The sequence below is a fragment of the Diadema setosum genome, chromosome 7, assembly GCF_964275005.1.
Source record: "Diadema setosum chromosome 7, eeDiaSeto1, whole genome shotgun sequence".
Lineage (NCBI taxonomy): Eukaryota > Metazoa > Echinodermata > Echinoidea > Diadematoida > Diadematidae > Diadema > Diadema setosum.
The window spans coordinates 19,598,594-19,622,855 of record NC_092691.1 but is presented as its reverse complement, the minus strand read 5'-3'; the positions used below and the strand labels follow the sequence as shown (position 1 = coordinate 19,622,855).

Sequence of the window (24,262 nt, the reverse complement as noted above, 5' to 3'; positions counted from 1 at the left end):
AACCTGAAATAGAACCTATTTTACAAGAGATGACTGTAGGCTTAAAAATTTCTTTAAAATTCCAGAACCCTAATTGCTGCTAAAATAGCTCAAGGAAGAAAGAAAGAAAAAAAAAAAATGGAGAAGCTGCCACTTTAAAGTTACCTGTGGTCGAGGGTTGAATTGACCCAAAATACACGACAACCAGGTGAAGTACTGTTGAATGTACACATGGACAGACATATGCAGATAAATCATGACAAATCCTGAACACCGCATAAGTTCTATAGTTGTGGTAGATCTAGCTACTCTTCTAGAAAAGTCAACTCTACATATCAAAGTCTTTCTCAAGACTCGATACAAAACAAACAAAAAAAAAACACCCGTCAACCTGAAGTTAATTAGCCATCAACCTGAAGTTAGCCATTGGCATATAAATTTACGTAAGTAGACTAGTAAGTTACTACTATGTATTATGCAACATATCTTTCACATAGCTGGGAGCTCAAAAGTCATTGTAGATCTACAAATGATTAATTGCAAATTGAGAGAAGTTGGTAGAGACATGCAGTTCCCAATCACTGCTTATCCTTCGTCCTATAGTACTAGTAGGCCTAGGAACTAGTAATGGCTAAAGAGCACACGAACACACACCACAGACAGACTAGCCCCGGAGACCCGCCGCTCTGCCCCAACACTGTACGTTGTACGTTGGGGCTGCTGGTCGCAGTTACAGACTAGATGCAGCAGCAACTCGCATACACATGCACACACACACGGCTCAACCATGTACCAACTTCTTCTTTTAACTTGACATTATCATTGATACATTGATTGATTCTTAGCTCCCGGTTAACTTGACTTGAAAGATACGTCGCATAATACTGGATAGCGATAGATAGCTTCGCCTTCGGTTCACTCAGATTTGCACTGCACTGGCAGGCAGGCACGTCCGAACGTTCTGCGTAATACAATAGGTAGCTCCTAGTGACACAATTTCCGATAGATGGGACTGAGGGTACTTGGGCATTTCTTAAGCAGACTACATGATCAGATGTCGGAAGTGCATCGAAACCAGCAAATTGACGTTGGAATGCAGACGGTAGGGACAAAAATATACAGTATGTATGAATTCTCATTCTCAGGAGCCCAGGTTTCGTCACTTACCGTGAAGTTGATCAGAAAAGTCGAAAGGCCCGAATCTTTCATGCACTCAGCTAAGTAGTTGGTGTAGTGATGGAAACCTTTATCGATGATGTTTATATCCTTCCGAGCTATAGAGGGCAGTATAGTGCATCATATCTTGCACGTATAAATTGTTAATCTGTCCCATATATAACAGCGAATGGTCTGTTAGCTCAGTCGGCAGAGCGTCGTGCTGATAACGCGAAGGTCGTGAGTTCGAGCCTCACATAGACCACAGCTCATACTTTTGCCTTTTTTTTACGTTACTATTTTTTTTTTCTTCTTTAGCATGTTTGAGCATTCTTATTCAATTACAATATACATAGTTATCAACTTATAAACTTCATCCCCAAAAATGCACAACAAAATTAAATTGCCAATTTTATTGACAAGGCACCCTAAGCAATGTCATAAAGAGACTGACAAGTACCAGTACATGCTATGTTGATGTAGGGAATTTTCTCTCCCTACATCAACATAGCATGTACTGGTACTTGTCAGTCTCTTTATGACATTGCTTAGGGTGCCTTGTCAAGCAAGTTCTTCAGTGTAATTTTTGATGCACACTTTATGAAATGATTAAAACTCATTTACGTCAAATTTAATACCACAACATTATCTTATTCAGCAATAGTCATCAACTATGGGGGGGGGGGGGGGGGAGAACACGATGAAAACTAGAAAATCACTCAGAGAGCGCAGACATCTGCCAAGCAGATTACATTGTACAATGTATTTCTACCTATACACACATGCTGAAAATTGCTTAATTTTCCAATATATGAAGTCAAGTGATCCATTCATCATTTATAGTCAGGATGGGGGCTCCCTTTTTTTTTTCTTTTTCTTTTTTTTTGCAGAAGATTTATATAAAGTCTTACTTTTTGGGCCCCCTCATTTATTTTCAGGAAATAGAGGGGGCCACTTTCTTTTTTTTTTTTTGTTTTTTTTTTTTTGTTAAGCTCCTAGTCGGGTGGTGAAAGTGAAGAAGTGTCACCCAAAAAATGTTAAGACTTCTTTTGCTTGGCAGTCGATTAACCCCTAAAGTCTTTTTTGCTTGTCAACCAATTACCCCACAAATGGCACCAGAAAAATGTGGCAGCAAAATGTCCCCCCCCCCCTCCCCCATCATCAAAAACTAATCGCATTCCCTGCTCCCATAAAGTCAGCCCCCTCACTTTGAAAAGCATAGCACTTCTCCTGCTAGTAGATGTAGTGGTTTCCTACATCATTGATCTGTAAAAACACCTGAAACTTATGAAATTTATCATCTTTGATATATTAGATCATGGACCTACTACACATAATGGACTATGAACGGAGGTCTTTCTTTGATCCCATCATCACCACCACCACTTGATTATGTGCATCTTAATGAGTACACTCACGTGCTTGGATAATGGCGATTGTGCGATCATGCATCATCATTAACAAAAGAACCATTTCCCTCATTGCGGTCTTGTTTTGCTGATTTGAGTTTTTGAGACAGAAATTGTCTTTGAATAAAAATACAAAAAAAAAAAAAAATGTACTGTAGAACAGTAATATAACAGTAATCACCAATCCTTTCCAACACAACATGTACTTGTGGGACAATGAATTATACTTGAGAGCTTCAAATTTCATTATTTATCTTTTATGTATCGGGACAATGAATTATATTTCAGAGCTTCAAATTTCATTATTTAAGTATCATCAAACATTGCTGACACAACCTGCACTAATGATTACACAAAATTTCACCATCTCCAGCCGGTGTTACATATCCACGAATACCCCTATGGAAAAAGCTGGCATCTCATGTCTTATTGGATATTATATTGCTTTTTTATTTCCAGCGAAGACAACGCAATGTCACACCAACATGTACATGTACTTCTAACATATACATGTACAGTAACATATGTACAGTCAACCTTGCTCAAGTCAACCTAGCATAAGTCAAATAATCAATTGCTTAACTCGAAGGTCTTTCCAGGGTCTCTTATCTTTATATGCTATTGAGTTTAATCCCTCATAAGTCATATTTTCTCTAAGTCAAAGCTATTTCTTCAGTCAAAATGGATTCGACTTAGGCAAGGCTGACTGTAGCCTCAAACAGAAATAGAACCACTGTTCATTAAAACAAACAACAAATCTGACCAAGCAAGTAGGTCTTAAAATTAACCTCTTATTGCACTTGAACTTTGAAATGAAACTAGATAATCAGAACTTCAAACAACTGGTGGACATCATCATCAGTGATAAAAATGCAAATCAAATATAATAATCATAAATGCCCTATCACCATAATATCCTGTTAGAGTCATGAGAAATTAAAGCTGAGAAAATTACAGAGTAAGGTGATGTGGGGGCACAAAATCAGAAATCTGGCATTTGTTTAATCATCACAAGTTTCATGGCTGTATTTACTTCTTGTCCACATTTCAAAGCCCAAGAATATTTTCAAATGTGAACCTTGCTGTTGTGGGCATTTTTTTTTTTTTTTTTTGAAGCATGCGACTTTGGGATGTGTAATAAAATGATGTGTTTACGGATGCTTCTGCATGGTCTATACCTCAAGCAGATTTCCCTTAATTAAAAAAAAATATATATATATATTAAAAAAATTTTTAAAAATAGAAATGTCACCACTGCCACTAGTATGCCTCTGCCATATCAAAGTATCCTTTCAATAGGTCTAAAGTGCATATTGCCAACATGTGATGACAATTTCACATGATTGGCAAATAATAATTACCTGGTACCCATATGTGACCCTGCACCACAAAACCAACAAAAACAAAATCACCAGACATGGATTTTCAGTTAAGGGCAGATTCTGAAAGAGCAGGCTTCAAATGGACTCTCCTAACCTATCTAAATACATATTTGTATTGGAAAGAAAGGCAAAAATCTTTTTACAAAAGATTAATCTTTTACAAAGCTGTGCTAGTTGTGTGATGAATGGGACCAAAAACCACCTTAGCAACAACACTGAAGAGATTGTCAGATTAAGCTGAATTTAAGCATGCTCTATCAACACATTCTGTCCATGATTAATGCTAACTTTCAAAGCGGTAGCATTATCCTTTCAAAAGTTATTAGAGTTGAAAGTGAAGGGTGTGCAAAGGATTTTCAAGAAATGAAAAGGGCCTCTAAGTCATACCTGATCACACTATACTCTATCAAAAAAGGTTGTAGAAAAACTGCTGAAACCCACTTTCACATCCATTTTATGATCCCCCCAAAAATGTAGAAGAGGAATAGCTCTTCCAGAAAATATGGAAATCTAAAAATGGACTTGCTTGACCCGTTTCATCTTTTTTTTTTGAGTCCTCACAAGGGGTGCGACTTTTTGTTGGTTTTGTGATGCAAGGTCACACATAGCAATTTCCATGACGATACTGTGAGCTACTTTCAAAATATGGAAAACACATAAAATCTTTTTATTTTCACTTGACCTTTGACCCCTGACTGAAAAAGTTTGGATGCTTCAGATGGTTCTTAAGTTATGTCATTAACACAATTGACTGTGGATCTACGGACAGACAACCTTAAAAACCTAATGCCTCCACCCACCACTTCGTGGCAAGGAATTAAAAAAAAAAAAAAAAAAAAAAATGTGTACCGGAGTTGTCCCTACATTAGTACTGTTTATGGTGGTAGGTTTTAGGAAATGATGTAAGACCAATCAACTCTTACAGTAATGCTAAGGTCAGAAGAGTTTGAGCATTTTGAAACCAGTAACGTTCAGCCTCTTTATCAGGTTTATGGCAATGGATCCCATGGATGGTACTATTGGTGACACAAGAATAATTCTGTCACAGGTATGGGGCCAAAAATCAGACCAATGGAAAAATGAAAAGGATAATACCACTGGATGTTAAAGGGGCATAGCATCCTTTTCACGGCGGCAAAGAAGGTCAAGTCAATAAGTCAAAGGAATATGTGTACAGTATTCAGTCAATCTACATAACAATCTCTGCATATTCAGCACAGAGGTTAAAAATCTCTCCGTCCATACAGTAACCATTTATGACCACAAGCCAGCATCTCACAACTTATTACATTTAGTACAACTTGGCAGCATGATAGGAAAATCCAAAGAGAGGAATAATTGTTTTTGTAGGGGTTTTTTGCCCCTCTCCAAGCGCAGAAGCACTTCCAGTCTTTCATCATTCCCCTCGGTACACAGCAATGTTTTTGTCCGTCTCGTGAACTTTGACCTCATGGAGCAGAGTGGGATCAGGTAGGCACAGGGTCATGCGTTCCCAGATGAAGCAGGCAATGTTCTCCACTGTGCTGACTTTTGTCTTAAAGTACTCCACATCCTTGTCCAAATTCTTGTGGTCCAAGAGGTCTATGAATCCAACCTGTAAAAATAGAGCAAAAATTCACACTCACTGTAAGATGAGCAGAATACATGTATCAGGTTTGACTCAAAAAGGAAATGACATACTACACTGAATACACGACATTTTATAGTGTTTCTACTATCTCTTAGTTTAAAGAATTTACCAAAAACTGTCAAAAAACACTTCCATGTTGTATCTACAAGTTACGCAGGTATTTAAGCTTTGTATTATCGTATAATCTTCAGAAGAAAATTATATGTTGAAGAGCAAGTTCTCATTTCTAATAAATTTTCCCCAAAGTGGCTACTGCATGGAATAAACTATCATTCTTTAGGAAAACAAGATGTTACAGTTCTAAAATATTGTAAGGAAGCTGTACTTGACATATCTGAACCAATAAGGAAAAAAAAAACATTCAGCTAGACTTTTAACAAAAAAAAATGGTTGTTTTCCAAGTTATAATTTCAAAAATAATCATTCTAGACAGCTCACAACATAAGACAAGTGCTTTGAGTCAATTACGAAGTACTGCCTATGGTAAAGTGCAGGGATAGCGCCCCCAACACACTTTTTTTTTTTTGCATAATACTTTAACAGGAATACATAGGGTCAACTACTTGCCCCCCCCCCCCCCACTTATATATATATACATATATATTTCTTCTTCGTTTTTTCTTTTCTTTTTTTTCACCCCCGGATATGGCACAAGAAAAATGTGGATAAGTTTTTTGGTTTTGTGTGTGTCAGCCAATTAAACTTGCAGAGTTTGTTTGTTTGTTTGTTTGTTCGTTTGTTTGTTTTATTTTTTGCTCGTCAGCTGAAGAAACCCGAAAGTGACACCTGATATATAAACTGAACCCTCCAAAAAAAAAAACAAAAACAAAAACAAAAAACAAACAAACAAACAAACAAAAAGCAAAACAAAAACAAAACTAAAACAAAAACAAAAACAAAAACAAAACAAAACAAAACAAAACAAAATAAAATAAAAAAAACACACACACACTTTTAAAAATGCAGCGCTGGCCCTGCATTGTTGGTAAATAACTCCTCACCTTCATGTACTCCTTCAAATCTGCAATGTTAATGATCATTCCAGTCACTGGGTCTACCTGGGGGAAAAAGAAATTAAGAAGATAAATCAACAGATGAAAAATAACAAAGGAGAGGAAAATGGATTTCTATGTGATAATGAGAATAAAACCTTATCACAGTCTTACAACTGTGTATTGTCACATCAGCATGAGTATTTCAGTGTCTTTGATAAGAGGCCTTTTGAATCAAACCTTTAAATGTAACCACCTCCCCAAAATTAAATGATACAACATCTACACTTCCCCCAGTAACAATCATGTATTTGACTGGAATTATTTGGCAAGTAACAAAACATTCCTGTGCTTGCTTGCCGCATGTTCAGGGCACTTAAGTTTGTGTTTTTGTTTTTGATCTAAAGATAGTACTTTATTGTCATAATGAACAAAACAAAAATAGATGATGCTTCCTTACCTTTCCTCGCAAAGTCACTTCAACTGAAAATGAAAAGAACAAAGAACAAATCAGAGGCATATATTCAAAGCTAGGACTTGCAGTATGTATTTCTGTGCCAGACTATGAAAAAAAAATAAATAAATAAATAAATAAACGAAAAAGATTTCTTCACATGACTGCACTCACAATTGCCAGAAACACGCATCACATACTTGTACATGTATGGATGCATGATATTACATTGTAAGTTCTTAGCAACTCAAGTGTGGTTTACTGTACACTGTAGTATGAAGTCTAATCAAGAATCTACTACACGGCACAGTGGCACATTAGAAGTGGATGTTACATTTCATACCTTAGACTATGAATACTTGCACAAACACATCATCTATTCAGATGTGAAAATGATAACACAATAGAAACATTCCCTTGAATAACAAACAGTTTCACTACTTCATCAAGAAACAAGTTGTTACGTGTATGGGGTTGTACACGTAAATCACAGACCCACACTTCTTAGCCCTCTACACACAGTAATCTATGATTCGCCATTTACAGAAATAGCGTGTTGTTTTTTTTATTGTAATGTAAGGAAAATATGTCTATCTCTCTTGAATGACACTTACTCGATTTACTGCTATCCATTATTTCAGGATAGCAGATCATGGCACATACATATTTGCATAGACACACCCAAACATGCCATTTACCAAATGAAATTGCTGGGGTCCCATATGACATGCTATGCACAGCCCCACCTATTCAGGCAAAGTTCAACACACCTACCTGTGTAATTGTGTCCATGCCCATGTAGGTTATTGCACTTTCCATACAATGCTGCATTCTCTTCATCACTGAGAGCTGGGCTGTCATGAGAGACAGAATATACACAAAAATATGACTAGAAAGTATGACCATACTCTCTGATAGTACAAACTGGAAGCGAATCTCCAGACAATTTGCAATAAAAATCAGTAATAATCTGGTTATTAACAAGACAAAGGCACTACATAATACACCACTTTGTACTGTAATTTAAATGACTGGCACATGCACATGCACTGGCACATTTTCTCCCCTGGTGCTGGGTGGTGGACTAGACGAAGCTTTCTAGCCTCTTCGTGTCACCAGGTTTATCGTGCGGTAGCCCAACAGACGGAGACGCCGCCGTGCGTAGAGCGGCGCGACTTCTGCAATTCTGCACAGCGACACTGCTGTGTGTAGTTACGGTACTATCAAGTTAAATACCACGTAAAATAGTCTAGATTATGGCACTAAGTAACCTCAATACCTGTGTAGCCTGTGACATGAAGAAATCTTCTCAATCCTCGTCAAGTAAGCGATGGGGGTTTTCTTTTCATCGCACATTTTGAGGAACTGTAATGACCCTTCAACACTCAAAGCTCACACAGCACGTCTCGCCAGCCAGCCAGCTAGCTGCTGCTGCTGCATGTCGAGCTGGCTGGAAGCTTTTGCTAGATAGTCTTAGAATGTACGGCAACAATTTATTTGTTAGTCCCATACCAGCCAAACTCACCCATGCTTTAATTTCTCGCTTTAACAATATAAAGCTTTGCCATATTTTTATCATTAACATGACTGTTTTCAATTTTAAAGATTTTCAAATCAAAAGTGTAGATTAAAATTATATCGATACTTGGAAAATAAGACTAATCGGGGAATCACCGGAATCACCTGTGGATTGGTGAATGTAAACGTGCTTGTGCGTTGAGCACGTTGAGCTCTGTACTAGCAGGGAGGTGGAAGAACTTTCTTCCACCTCCCTGGTACTAGTATTCGATCTCTGCACTAGGCATACTGTAGTAATGCAAAATTTCATCAGTTTTTTTTTTTCTTACACTGTATCCGAATGTGATGAAACTGTGATAGTTTTATTTTCTTTTTGGCGTGAGGAATCCAAATAACCGTCCGCGAAAATAATACACTGTATCGTCCGAAGACTGTTTAAACCGTCCGCGAAAATAATGAAGTGTATAGTTCAAAGACTGTTACAGTCTTCGGACTATTCAGTACATTTTTTTTTTAGCGGACGGTTACTAGTATTTGGATTCCTCACGCCAAAAAGAAAATAAAACTATCACAGATTCATCACATTCGGATATAGTGTAAGAAAAAAAAACTGATGAAATTTTGCATCACAATCTGATAGAAAGCAGTGACGGATCTACGGGGCGGGGGGGGGGGTGGGGAGGGGGATAGGCATGCAGTTTAAACCCCCTTGGATTCCCTTTTTTTTTTACTTTTGTTTGTTTTGTGTCTTTTGTGTGTGTTTTGTTTTTGCTTGCCATTCGATTATGAGAGAGAAAGAGAAATGGCAGTAAACAAAATGTGAAGACTATTTTTTGTGCTTGCCATGACCCATCGTCAATAATGGGTCATTCCCCCACCCCACCCCTAGCAAAAAGTTAGATAAGTAGCCTATGTGTAGTTATTAAACGTCGCAGTTTATGTTTTCATGAAACATGGATGTTGATATAGGCAATTAGTGATTCTGCCACATCCGCATTTGCACATTCTTAGATGAGGTGATGGCTGTCAGCGCCTCACAATGTTTCCCGTTTATAGGATACACTGCGGAGAAATTGTTCACTATACATTTTGCAATGGGGAAAAAAAGTTACAGTTAAATCATTGAATAATTAAGTTGAGAAATGTTTAACAATGATAACGTTTATGGGGAGAAGGGTTGGTGCTAATATCCACAAGAACATAATACTCTTCATGTTTTGTATATATACAAGCTGAAAACAGAGTTTGGGAGGAGATGACTTTCATCGAATGTAATTTGCATATTTATTTTATGGTATCTGATTATAATGGTCAATGTCAGTGTTTCTTATAGAAACATGACATTGTGAAAGTTTGAAGTGTCACAGCTATCACATTTATAGGTCTATGCGTAGTTTTAATTCCAGTTTCCGTTCCCCTCTCTTTGTTTACGTCAACTTGAACTTAAAGAGCACTGTTATGTTCAATCACGATTAACTCATACAATACCGGTAATGGTTTCATCTTTTCATCTGTATCTTTTATCAATTACAGTAAAAGGCCTAATTTCCACTGCGTGAAGCACATTATTTTCAATGTTTATTGACAGTCTTTTTTGTACTTTATAGTATACTTCAACGTATATTCTGATGATTTTAGCATTCTTTTTTCCAGTGCATGTTATAGATACAGTGTATTATATTTATTGTGAGATGTTATACGAAATTTCATTCATTTTCGTATAACATGTACCAAGACCAGTTTGCTCTTATGGGCATATAGCTTTTCCTGTGCTGCCGGCGCGGCGTTATCAATATTGAAGGCCCAGCCATGTACAAATCAGTTGGCATCGTGCAGATACTAACTGATATGTATCTACCCATAATACTGGCTATTTTATAAGATCTCTATTAGATCATGCACTGATACCTTGTCAAAGAATGTATACATTTGGCAAGATTCTACCAGAATCTCCAGTTTGGAATTATAGGCGCAATTCATCCGCTCTATTATTGGCCTTCCTCGGATCAGACATGTTCCCTGCACAGTATTTTACTTACAACTTAAGGCCTATTTTACATGATTTCAAGACATACTGAGTTTTCACCCAATAAAAGATCATTCAGAATTTGAAATGCAGATTGTTTAATATTCAGACAGTAATGATAATCAAACTGTGTTTTTCAGTGATTTGTGTGTGAGTGGGGCTAAATTACCAACACACTTAAACAGGACTTAGGACAAGGCAGTGATACAATACCTTTTACTTCTCCATATGGGCATGGTATTTATTCGTACAGAAAAAAAAAAAAATGTGTATCTCGTTTTATTTTTCAATGAATGCAACTGTACTCGGGCTCAACCAGTGAGCCCGAGCTTCTGTGCCTCCAGTGCCCTGGTTATGACCCATCGTTTCCCTCTCCTCTCCCCCTCCCCCCGCCCCCCCCCCCCTCCCCCTTGTCCACCTCGGACTTTACCTTCCTCACTATCTTTCTATCCTCTCATCAATCTTTCCTTACAAGAGAGCCGCCTTGTGTTTGTCAATGTGCATGGGTATGTGTGCATGTATGTGTGTATAATTACTCTGTCTTTTTTTTTTTTTTTTTACTACCGCTTAGGGAAATTGTTGTTTTTGCTATACTATATGTTTTTTTTTCCGTAAGAGGGGACTGCATTCTACAAGCTCTGCTTTTTAGCAGTCCCCTCCATTTCCAGCAATATTGCTTATGCATTTACCACAGTGAACAGTTCTTTTTTTGTATCTCTGTTGATAATTTACCTGTATCTTTTTACAATGTTATTTCTGTTCATCGCATTGTGGTACTGATTTTCTGACATCTGTGTATATGAATGTTTCATTGTACTTATTATTTTGTTTGTTGGAAATGAAATAAATCAATTTGAACAAATTGAACTTGAACCCTCCCCCGTGCACACAATGTTGCTAAATTAGTTTATGAGAACGTTGATATTTGCTCCTGACAGTTCCTACTCTGGTCTTAAAGGTTTGGGTTGTGATGGAGTTTTAGGTTTAGTTTGTTGTGAGGATTAGGATTTAGGGTTATAAATACGAGTTATAAGGCCCTATATAGAATTTATGTTTGGGATATAGCGTGCAGATACTTTCATGGGAGTAAGTCGCAGGAGCAAATGTCATCACGAGAACCCATGAGAACAGCACCATAAGAACACTGTTGTAAGCTGGATTAATGATGACGCTGACAGTCTCCAGTTGACGTTGCATAGATTTTACTGAACGAATCAAACAGTCTCAGTCTGCCGATACATATATAAACTCCGTATCATCCGCATTATCCTCAGCTAGATACGTCTAGACTCTATATGCAGAATAACAAATATAGTCGAACTTTTGATTATTCGACACCAAAGAGCTCGCAGAGACTATGTCCACGTCCATTTGTCTCACAAGTCAAAGTCAAAGTCAAGAATCAATTAAATCTGCGTCATCTTCTCATGAAAATAAAAGTTGCGTTGTGCCCATGCCAACCGTAACCACACGCACACTGCGCCATTGGCATGGACACAACGCGCATCAACGCATTGACGCAACAATAACAGATCGCATATTTCCATTTACCACAAACTTCCCCGCGATTATATAACACAACCATGGGTTATATAATCCCAATTACATCATATCATTTTCATAACATTGTACATAATAATACATAACAAAAAATTCCCCGCTCTTCATGTCAAATCATTATACACTTTACAGCAATCCCATATAGAGCGGATTAACAGTAGATAATCACTAAAATATATTTCAGGAAAGCGTGTGTTCCCCGCTTTTCCAGTCAAATATACAAACGCGGAAATACTACAAAATCGAACATTATTTTTGAAATCTGCCAAAAGCTGAAACTCTTGAACCTTCCAAATTAACAGCAAATCATACAAACTCAGATACATGGCATAAAGGTTCGGGCCAAGAGAATAACACATCAATACGTTATCTTCAGTTCCGCTTCAATGTATAGCTCAGTTGTTCCACATTGTCAGTAAGCAATGTTCAGATTCTCCGGGAAAATGGTCTTGGTATAAGCCCAGAATAACGTCAAACGTGCCGTAACAGAACAATGTTCTGCGTCGTATATAAAACCATACATTAATGTCTGTATCAATTAAGATTTATATCGAGGCACAACATAGACAGGTCTCTTAATACATATGCAAATTGTACATACAACACGACAACTTCCCCGCGATTATATCATACGACCCGTATGATAATAATCTATCTTCTAAGAGTAATATTTCTCAATTACTCAATATTACACAATTATATCAGGAAATGCAACACTTAAAACAAAGTGAAGTCACGGAATATTAGAATTCACTACTAACAGAAATGAGCTTCCCCGCTTTAGCAAGCATATAATAATAAAGGTAACTTCCCCGCTTTATGTGTCATATCGTCACAGTCAACAATTTGCTCATTGACAAAACTTCACACAGATTAAGGGATCATTCAAAGCATGAATTTTCGACCATCTATTCTCATTATCAAAAGTTTCTGACTCACTGAACAACCACTAATATTGTCAGAATGCCATGTTGTTCAGCTGCCAACAAAACAATTAAAACAATAGCCATAGTTCCTTCGTTTTTCCGCGTAATAGTGATTTCAAATGCTTTCATATCACTATTCCAATATCTCATTAAAAACTTCTTATCAATCACATATCAATTAAAACAACCATATTATATTGATAACCATTTCTCGCATTGCATCTCTAAATTGGCATATAGTTCCTAATTCCATTGCTACTTGAGATGGTACACAAGTTTCAGCTGCAGTCATGAACGTATATAATTATATACACTGTAAGCGAATCAAGTCACAACGAATTCCATGGACGGACAACGAATTTCTAACCTGCAGCGACCAAGCTTTCATGAAAATTCGGTCTCCAATTGGACTCCCAGGGCCCCCATACCGTTCCCTGAACATGACATCCATTCTTCCACACGTTACAGATAGGTATGCATGCCTCCCTTGTTATTACATCATTGACAACAATGTTACCATGAGTAATATTCCCCTCTTTTGAAATTGACCACTCCTTTGGCGCTACGTGAGTGCTTGGTGGCTGCACTTTTGCATGCTTTTGGACATCCTGACCTTCATGTGATAATTCGGGACCCCTCTTGGTACCCTCTCCCACAGGTTTTGCAATTAGAAGCGACCCAGCATCTAAATCCTTTGCATCAACCTGTTCATCACATGACTCATGTCCATGTCCCCCAGCATCAATTTCTGCACCACCCTCATCTACATCAACGCAACCCAGAATCTGCGATCCCCCATCCAAAAGAGTAGATATGGCATCTTCCTTCTCCTGTCCCGCTGTATCTGAGGAAAGATCTAGCTGCTGAGCAACCGGGTCAGTGAACACTACTTGCGTTCCAGCATCAGCACTCCCAGTTTTCAACCCATCTCCCTCTAGCATACAGTCATCACGGAGAACTAATAGTGCTTCTCTCCTAAGCACTTCAAATCGGCATCCCCGATTTTTCATGTGCAAACGCCTCAACAAAATTTGTTCCCTCTCATCCCGTGTTCCACTGACAAACTGGCTGGACAGAGCTTCGTCTCTAAGCTGCCTCAGAGCCGCAGCTTCCTTCTCATCGTCTGCAGCATCTACCAATTTTGCATAAAGACGCATGAGAGCCCTACTGAAGCCTGCCAAGTCTTCATCATCACGTTGAACACGTTTATAGAACAAACACCGCAAATAGTGAGAATTCTCTCGACTAAAACACAGGCGGAGAGCTTTTACAATCTCTGTAAAACTCCTCCGCTTCTCGTCCGACAGACAATAGCGAATCTCTTCTCTTGCTGGCCCTATGAGGTTGTTCACTAAAACTCTAGCCTTTTCCTCATCACTTAAACTGAAAGGCTCAACAGTGAGATTGAACATTTCCATCCAATTAGAAAAAGGTGTTTCTGTGCCATCTTCACAATACCCACTAAACTTTTCAATTAGTGCATGGCCTAGAGCGAGATTTACACACAATCCTTTCATTGCCTGTCCAAATGAAGAGGAATTATCAATTTGCGCATCCTTATGAACAAACTGTTCACACATGACTAATTACGCAGTTAAACTGACCAATTTCAAACATGAAACGTAATGCCCAAATAATGGCATCATAGGTCCAAAATCTGCATGAAGTCCAATCGGTTAAACGAAAGTTCAGCATCATCCATTATTTCAGTTACAAAATACTTGCTCAGTGCGTGAGATGCCATATCGCAGCTCTGTAACCGTCGATTTCGCATCCCGATTGATGTTCAGCCGCCCCCAACGCACGCCAGCGCACTCCGACGTCCACAGCAAAACTCCCGACGGACCATCATCAGCTCCAGTCTCCAGCCCACCATCGACGAGCCTGATCATCATGAAGCTGCCTCACAGAGTAGTGCTGCTCTACCAGGGCTGATCAACGTAGATCGATCTACACCATCAAGATCAAGATCAAGATTACCCAGCACTCCTCCATACTCCTGCCCGCTACCAAAGTGTAGTCAAAACAGCAGGTCTCCTCGGAGCGAAACGTGGACCATTATTCCGTCATACTCGAGGCTGTTATTCGTCGAACAGGGTTCTTCAACTGGATGAAGTGGATCACTCCGTCAGGCTGTCATCATCCCACTCCTGACACCATTTGTTGTAAGCTGGATTAATGATGACGCTGACAGTCTCCAGTTGACGTTGCATAGATTTTACTGAACGAATCAAACAGTCTCAGTCTGCCGATACATATATAAACTCCGTATCATCCGCATTATCCTCAGCTAGATACGTCTAGACTCTATATGCAGAATAACAAATATAGTCGAACTTTTGATTATTCGACACCAAAGAGCTCGCAGAGACTATGTCCACGTCCATTTGTCTCACAAGTCAAAGTCAAAGTCAAGAATCAATTAAATCTGCGTCATCTTCTCATGAAAATAAAAGTTGCGTTGTGCCCATGCCAACCGTAACCACACGCACACTGCGCCATTGGCATGGACACAACGCGCATCAACGCATTGACGCAACAATAACAGATCGCATATTTCCATTTACCACAACACTTTTGATGTGAAATATCAGGCCAATATGCACTTCGACATTAGGTTTACATGCATGTTCAATGCACTCCCGTTATAACGAACACGGTTATAACGAAATTCCGCTTACAAGGAAATACACATTTTACAAGTTACCCATGCAGTTATCCGCTCTGTTTTTCCGGGTTTTGTTTGTTTGTTTGTTTGTTTGTTTGTTTGTTTGTTTGTTTTTGTTTGTTTATTTGTTCGGTTTTAACAAAATTTCGATATAACCGAAAGAAAACTGCCGGTCGCAAGCTCCCGGCGATGACTTGGTTATAAAGGGAGCTCAAGTAATGTAGGCCTATATATGCCTATACTATAGTTGTCCGGGCCGGATATTCAGCTCGTATCATTGCATAAAGAGAAAAAAAAAAATGCTTTACTTATAATTCCAACCATTTCGATCATCACAGCATATGTTCTTATAACTTTTATGCCAGTCCCCTTCTATTTTCCTAACATAATTCATCATCACCTCCACCAAGATGTGCTTCGGATAGAATCGAAACAATTTAGAGAACAGGAAAACTAATAGGTCTACATTTTATGGGCAAGCTCATATTTATTTGGGCTTACTCAGTGATTGGCTCTGTTTCACTGAGACCAATAGGGAATACATGTATTCTCTGATGTTGGGTGATAGTGTAAGATATAGACCTAATGTGTTTAATTCTAATTAAAAAAAAAAATAAAACCCTCACCTGGGCCCTGTTTGATTGAATTGATTATAAAGTTGATTTCTCCTGTAAGTCTATGTCAGCCTGTGTGGCAAGGAAATTTAAAATCGATTTTATTTTTTGATAAAACGTGGCCCAGAACTGTGGGAAAATAAACCCAACAAAATCAAACCAACAAACAACCTCCTAGTATCCCTTAAAGGACAAGTTCACCTTCATAAACATAAGGATTGAGAGAATGTAGCAATATTAGCAGAACACATCATTGAAAGTTTGAGGAAAATCGGACAATCCGTTCAAAAGTTATGAATTTTTGAAGTTTTAATGCAGTAACCACTGGATGAGAAGACTACTGCATTGTATGAATAACTTAGATGTCACATGCGTACAACAATATAAGGAAAATACAAAGAGAATTTCACAAAATTTCATCTTTTGAAAAAAGAACACATTCCCTTGACTCGTTACCGACATAAATGTTAGGGGTAATATCATTCCCCCTGCCTTTAGAAAGAGGCAAGTCAAGTGCTCTTTTATTATGCGAAAAAAGTGAAAATATGTTGAATTTTCTTTACATTTTCTTTATACTGTTGTACGCATATGACTCACAAGCTGTAGTAGTCTCCTCATCCAGCGGTTCCAACACAAAAATTTTAAAAATTCATAACTTTTGCATCGATTGTCCAATTTTCCTCAAACTTTCACTGATGTGTTCTACTAATATTGCTGCATTCTCTCAATCCTTATGTTTATGAAGGTGAACTTGTACAGGGTTCCTTCTTCCCGATTGGCAGTTGCAACAACAACAAAATATTGTCACTTAAGCAAGAAATGCTATCTTTATCAATAATCACATTTTTATAATAAAAGGAGACCTTGCCCCCTGGAACCTTGCAAGGTAATTCATGTCATGACCCCGTCGTATTGACGACCCCGGCGGTTTGCATGGTGACTGTGCAATATTTTCCTGATAAAACTGTACAACGAAATTGCATGACATTTTATTGCACCACTAAACACGACCTCAACGTTGTGTCTAGTCTAGCGTATTGTTGATGCATGCGCATGCATGCAATGCGATCTTGATCCTGAGCTGTACGCTGAGTACCTTACTGCAATAACTTGTATTTTAGCCTTTTTCTACGTCCTGTGGAAGCACCCCACTTGTGAAGTTGCATGCCCTTTAGCTGATTTATTAGGCAGCTCGAGAATCGTTCAAAAATGGCCCAGAAATTCGTTGAAGCAGAAATACGCGACAATAAGGTAAGAAAGTAATATGGGACAAGTGTTCTAGCACTAAGTAGCAGAAGCCCAGAACAAACGTTAGTGCTAGCATTCAAGCAGTGGTGGAAGTCATGAGTGGCTGCCTAAACCCCGCGTCGCCCGGGGCGCTCCATGAGCTCCTTGTGAGAGTTGCACACAGTGATAGGGTACCGTATATAGGCCTACACTCCGCTACAGGTACCGTTAGTGCACCAGTTTTCAACAGGACCCAGATTTCGACACCTAGCAGATAATTCTCATAAAATTTTATACTCTGTACTCAATACAAACGTCTGACTTCAGCAATCAACCAAGTTATCAATCACATTTCTAGTCTTTGTTATATAAACACCGTTTGTCACTTGTCATCATAATCCGACGGTAAATTTAGAATATTTAGGAGAAAAGCAACACAGTGTCAGCAGAAATGTTAATGTCAGCCATTTTTAGGGGTTCAAAACAATATGACGCATTTTGTATACATCGCCGTAAAATTGAATTCACCCGTGCCGGCTATTCTTGCTTTAGTATCAGTTTGTTTGCCAAATCTTGATGTTTGATTTCATAATCGTCTTTAGTAATTTCATGGCTGAATTCGTGATAAATGAGCAAACTTGTACAAAGAGTTGGCTTTGAGAATGTGGCACCAGATTTCGACATTCCCATATCAAGACACGTTATAGAGGAAACAACAAGTTCTTGCGCCAATATGATTGCTAGTTTGCTTCCACAATGCAGTGTACGCGTACTGTACGCGCCATGTGATTTCTGTGTGATGCGCGCTGTGATTGTGTCGAAAAATGATGTTGGGTGTCGAAATCTGATGCCAGCGACGACGTGACGGAAATCGCTTAAAAATTGAACGCAAGTGCATTCAAATGAGAATTCGTTTAAGGCATATTATTATTGGCCTTTGTAGCTCAACTTCATATCGAAATTCCGAGGTAAAAACGGTGCAGTATTGATGGTAAACAAGGAAATGTGCTAAAGTGTCGAAAACCGGTACCATTACTGTATGTTACCTCGCGTTCGGACTGGTTACAGTTCTGGCTGCACGTGTGACGTGTTGCTGGCTTTTGAAGATGTTGCGTCGTGATCTAGAAATTAGAATAGATGGGGATCACAGAGTTCAGAGAAAAAATGCAACGTCACGATGTACAATTTGCAACCCTAACCCCGGGGCATTCGCAGTTTACATTTGCGACCCGCAATTTAACTGTAATAACGGTCAAGACGGTGTTAGGCATATAACTGTTACTGGCTTTTTCTATTCCAGTATTTAGTAGAGCTAGATTCCTATTACAAGATGCTGTCATCTTCGTGACTAGCGCGACCAGACGCTGATACTCGGTATGCTGTGCGAATACAGCGCTACTTACAGTGACTGGGCTGTGTATAGTTACTTCGTGACAGGCTGCATAGAATATCTTCTTATAAATTTGAAGATTATTTAAGAAAAGAAAAAGAAGAAATGCCGTGCCTGTGAGTGTGAAACGATACAATAGAAACAAAGACATTTTCTCCTTTGGATAAGTACATGTAGAACCTCTAGATCTACACTTAAGCCCTTTAGATAGATAGAGATTAGATTCTTGGCACTGTACATCCTCTTATTCAAACACCCCTGTGTGGGGCAGGGGCCAATCAGGGAGGTGGGTCTCTTCCCACCTCCCTGGGCCATCCTAGTATAGTAATGTAACTGCGACCAGGCTGAATGCTCCCACAGTATAACTGTGTACAACTTACTACAAGGAGCGCCCCGGGAAAAGGGGTGCGCTGATGTTGGTGGCACAGAGAGAGAATTTTTTTGTTCAAGCTATAAATTTTACAGCTAGTTCAGGACAATCGGTTGTGCCTAGGTGGTGTATTCTTAAATGTAGTGGAGGACTTCTGTTTTGAAAGTAGGTACAAAAGTAGGTCTATCCTTGTTTGAATGCCTGTGACTGCTGATGGCATAGACCGATGGTATCTGTCTCTTCACGGTGGACTTCTTATCTGATGTTGGGACATGTATGGTCAGAATGGATACATGTCCCAATGTAAGATAAGAAGCCCACTGTGAAGAGACAAATATCATAGGTCTACTGCTGGCAATGTTTTCTTCCACTCTGTGATGCAGGGCTGCCAACTCTCACGCATTGAGCGTGAGACTCACGCATTTTGGTCCTTTCTCGCTCTAAAACTTTATTTCATTTGCATGCATTTCTATTGATCTCGCTCATTTTGACTCCTAAATTATAGCATTGGCCTATGGGAGTCTCACTCTCAACTAGTTTCCAGTGTTGGCAGCCCTGGTGATGGTCGTTGCAAACTTGTAACACATTAGACCTATAGCAGTTTTTATTTGTGCCAGTTTTTAAGGATGATGCTTCTAGCATCTTTAGAAGGCGACTTCCAAAGAATCCTGCAGATCAGATGCAGGGCTTTTCTTACTGGGATGGATAGGCTGTGCCTCATTGGTTAAACAAATCCAGTTACCTTGAAATGTACATACATCTGTCTTTACTCTTGAAGCTTGCTTGTAGTCTTACTGATGCCCTCGAACCTTTGCATCATTTGTACGATGACATGATTGTACAGTGTATTATGACTGTAGCTTACACGTCCAGAACATGTATTTGCCATTGTATGGAAAAGGGAAAGAGAATGAGAGAGAAGGGTAGACAGCTTTGTTTGATGCAATGTACTACTGTACTTGTGAGTTTACATTAATTTCTTCACATTTTTTCCCCTCTTTGTCCATCAGGTTGTAGTCTTTTCCAAGACATATTGTCCTTTTTGCACCATGGCCAAAACTGCGCTGAAGGATGCAGGCCTGGAAAATTACAAACTCATTGAGCTGGATTCACACTCCATGGGTGCCCAGATCCAGGACTGCCTTAACGAGATCACTGGTGCCAGGACAGTAAGTCAATCTAACAGCAAATTTTATGTGCTGCTTGCTCTCAAATTCAGTTTGAACTTGGCATACAATACTGTATCATAAAATAATCTGATACATGTATGGCGTGATACTGTGGAATATACCTAATGAATATACACATGTACTCCATCAGAAATTTAAAAAATGGCATCAAATAAACAAATTCAAATTATCAACAGTTACCAGTGAAAAAGGGAAAAAAAATGGGTGTTAAAAGGTTGTGTGTTTTCCAGGAGCCAGGAGGATTAGTAGTATAACATTTTGTTCATGTGTCTATAATTGTAACTTCTCACTTTTAGCACAGTTTTATAAGAGTATGTAAATTATTCCACACTATCGATTGAAATTGACTAGACGTGGTACGTCTGTACTGAAATGTGAACAGAGAGTTGCTATCATGCGTGCTGCTACTATCTATGAAGCATCGCATGGTCATAAAGGTGTTTTCTTTCTTTCTTCTTCTCCAATTTCTTCTCTGATAGGTCCCTCGTGTGTTCATTGGAGGAAAATGCGTTGGAGGAGGAACTGAGGTCAAGCAGCTTCAGAACAGCGGGCAGCTTGTTACCATCCTGAAGGAATGTGGCGCCCTCTAAGGCAACTTTTGCCTTCTTTACACTCTCCTCCAAGGTCCACGTCGAACCCCTCTTTCCCTCCTATCCCATTTAGTCAGTTTTCCTCGGTTTTACTGTTTCTGCCTCTCTGTTACCAAGTCTTTCAGTTAATTTCTCAATACTACTCTTTAAGCCTTCTGACACCACTCAGCTGTAGTCATCCAAAACTTCAAAGAAAAGCTGGTCGCAATCCATGAATTTCATGAAACTCCTGGAATACGTCCATGGTCATTTAGTCTAACACTAATTATTTCCTGTGAGACTGACATTTAAATAGATCTTACTCCCATCCAATGCTTTACTTTTATTGGCAGAAGTAAGAAAAGCTGTCACATGACTGTGTCCAAGAGGACAAAAGTATTACTTGCTTGCTTAACTTGCATTTTCACAAAATGCCAAAATTAAGTTTGAGGCATTTCTTTTTTTTTAAACCTTTTTTTTTTTCTTTTGTGTGTGGGGGATGTGATGATAGAGAAGAGAAAAGAAAATCAGTGAAACCAACACTTTCAAGCATTTCTGGATTTCTTTTCAGAGACTATTTTGATGATATACTCATCAAAATCTGCTACCTCTATTCCGAGCAATACAAGATCCACAAAATTAATGTGTAGAGTACACTGTACCTTGGGTTTACCCCACCTGTCAGTAGGCACTTCAAAGTAAAAGCATTATCAGAGTGGATATAGTGCATGGCTTGCTCCTCTCCAAGTTAACTGTTTCATTTTCATGTTATGGTAACTACAAAGTGGTACGAAGACTTCTCAAAGACTTACCTTATCAGTTTTATTTTGTCTTCGTCGTTTTTCTCTATCGCCAGATTCAAGGGTACATTTTTTAAGTGTGTGATAAGTGCAGTGAAAGTGGAACAGAACAATTGATGTCATTTTTTGTTAAAGGCACATCTATATATATAAAAGTCTCGAACTACTGCTGCTGCTGCTGCTGCTGCTGCTGCTGCTCGCACTTGCTCGGTGCACTCAGGCGGAACGCCAAGGGCATTCATAGGTCATTGCATTGAAAAACTGCCTGTGTCGTTCCCACTAGGCAGGAGGGATGATGCGTGTACACTCGTGCAAATGTGCACTTGGTTGACTCAATACAGCACTAGTTTATGTCAATTTTATGAAAAGAAATAATAAACTGTGAAGGTGTAATGAAAAAATATTATGTTTCTGGGTATTTTATTCATAAATCATCTTCATTTCAACCTATCTGTAATCACATCTCACCCACTTGCAAATCGACGTGTCCGTAGTGTCCTCGAGCCCCCGAGATAGCGCTGGGACACTCCATTTAATGACGGGGTTTTTATTTTGCAACGTTATCAAGTAACTCTCATGTAAGCAAGTTCTTGCTATGGCTAATCTATTCTATAATGTATCATAATCTATCTATGCTTAGATAGCCTAATTCAATTTTGCAGAGACATAGAAAAAGATTTGTTTTACAATCGTGATACGTTCAACTACTCATTTACCCTGTGCTGAATCCGCATGTCTGCTCCGCACGTGTTATCGCTATCGCTCAAACTTCGATCGCGATGGCTTGTATGTAGGGGAAGCATGGGAATGAAAAAAAAAAAAAAACATGCAGCACGTGGCATGGTACAAACAAATCGGACATAAGAAGTCGTACATTCAAGAGCTAAAACAGACAAATAGCGAAATCAATGTCCACTGAAAAGGTCTTGACACTGTAATGTATGTTCCAAAATCATGTTTGGCTTAGTTTTGAGAGGATTTTCATGGTTTTCCTCGCTCGAGATCAGGAATGAGATAGCTGAACTAGGTACTCATACAACGCGTACTGTAACATGTGCAATGTGACTGCTGCATGCATCGAGTGCGACAAGAACGCTAGGAATGCACCAGCTACGCGGTGTGCTGCAAATTCTTGGGGCGAAATTAGACTTCATTGTTCAGCCCGTCTAGTATTTATATTTTCATAATAATTCTAATTCTTCATAAAATCACGATTAAAATACTTGATATATTCGTTATATATTTTAGAAGCGTAATATGAAATATTTTGGGGGGGTTTCAGTCCGAGAGAAAAGGACTTTTGAATAAAAAATTAATAATAAACAAAAATTCTTAACTCAAGTCTAAATTCCATGCGCCTTCTTGCAGTTCCCCGCAGTTGCCCATGGATACGATGCATAAGTAATCAACTGTTTATAGAAGGCGTTTTCACATCAGCCCGATAAAAATCCAAGCTCGAGATATTTTTTTTTTATTCCCCAAGTCAGAAAATAGCGCGCTATTTCGAAACATCGGGCTGATGTGAAAACGCCTAGAGTCGTACCTACCCTACTGCTCCTGTTAGATTGTAATTGAGAGCGATTGTGATTTTATCGGTGGTGTTTATAGTTTTATAACCCTAGCCAATAAAAAAAAAGTCAAATTCAAACATCAAATGGTGTGACAGTTTTAGTCAGAATTCCCTATCGATATCACTTGCACATCATCACCTGCACACGCACTCACAGGCACCACTCCTGTTTACCAAGTAATTGTATAAAACTGGATTTACACGCACTTTAACATGGCCCATCTGTATTAGTGTTCAAGTACTACAATAAAAAATGGTAATTTAACTCTGGCTGTCCGTCTGTTCAAGCACGGCTTATAACGGCGGCCCTCTGCATCATATGTATATATTATATATTGTACTGTGAATTAAGTCATTATTGGCCATATAAACATTTTGTATGTTATTTAACGTTTCATTTGTCTTTACATACAAAATATGACTTACTATGTAATATGTCAATAATTTTCAGAATTGTATTTGTGTAATTGAACCTGCCTTTGTCATTTTTGTTATTCTGAAAGAAAATATGAAATGCAGAAAATAAAATCTTTTCAAACAAACTTGTTGCCACGATAGTTTTCAGATTTCACTTGCTTCATTATCGAAGCTGTTGGACGTTTGAAAGAACTGCTTCACAAGAAATCACCTTTGATTTATCATTCATTTTCACAAATAAGAATCTTTATTACTTACATATTTCTTTTATTAGTTTAGTGTCATAATATTTCATGATGGTATGTGTTCTGTCTTTACATGGCAAGATGGGATTTTTTTTTTTCATCCAGGGTCAAAGAAGGAAGTGACAGCAAGGAAACAAAAAGGATAGGGAGGAAATGAAGAGGACAGAATGA

At 38.6% G+C, this 24,262-nt stretch overlaps 2 protein-coding genes and 1 non-coding gene across 3 annotated transcripts; 2 read left to right on the top strand and 1 right to left on the bottom strand.

Moving 5' to 3' along the window:
* Positions 1-1,326: 1,326 nt before the first annotated feature.
* Positions 1,327-1,399, top strand: Trnai-gau (transfer RNA isoleucine (anticodon GAU)). The gene has a single exon. It is a non-coding gene; the product is annotated as a tRNA-Ile (tRNA).
* A 1,570-nt stretch (positions 1,400-2,969) lies between these two features.
* LOC140230418 (6-pyruvoyl tetrahydrobiopterin synthase-like) lies at positions 2,970-8,403 on the bottom strand. The gene is made up of 5 exons (XM_072310569.1): positions 8,281-8,403; positions 7,776-7,855; positions 7,008-7,030; positions 6,557-6,613; positions 2,970-5,519 (listed from the first exon to the last, which is right to left on the bottom strand). Exons 1-5 carry the CDS (start codon positions 8,355-8,357, stop codon positions 5,322-5,324), a joined length of 435 nt encoding a protein of 144 aa, XP_072166670.1. The 5' UTR covers positions 8,358-8,403; the 3' UTR covers positions 2,970-5,321.
* A 9,019-nt stretch (positions 8,404-17,422) lies between these two features.
* Positions 17,423-23,974, top strand: LOC140230417 (uncharacterized). The gene is made up of 3 exons (XM_072310568.1): positions 17,423-17,564; positions 20,311-20,469; positions 20,970-23,974. The coding sequence occupies exons 1-3, from the start codon at positions 17,523-17,525 to the stop codon at positions 21,078-21,080; spliced, it is 312 nt and encodes a 103-aa protein (XP_072166669.1). The 5' UTR covers positions 17,423-17,522; the 3' UTR covers positions 21,081-23,974.
* Positions 23,975-24,262: the final 288 nt, after the last annotated feature.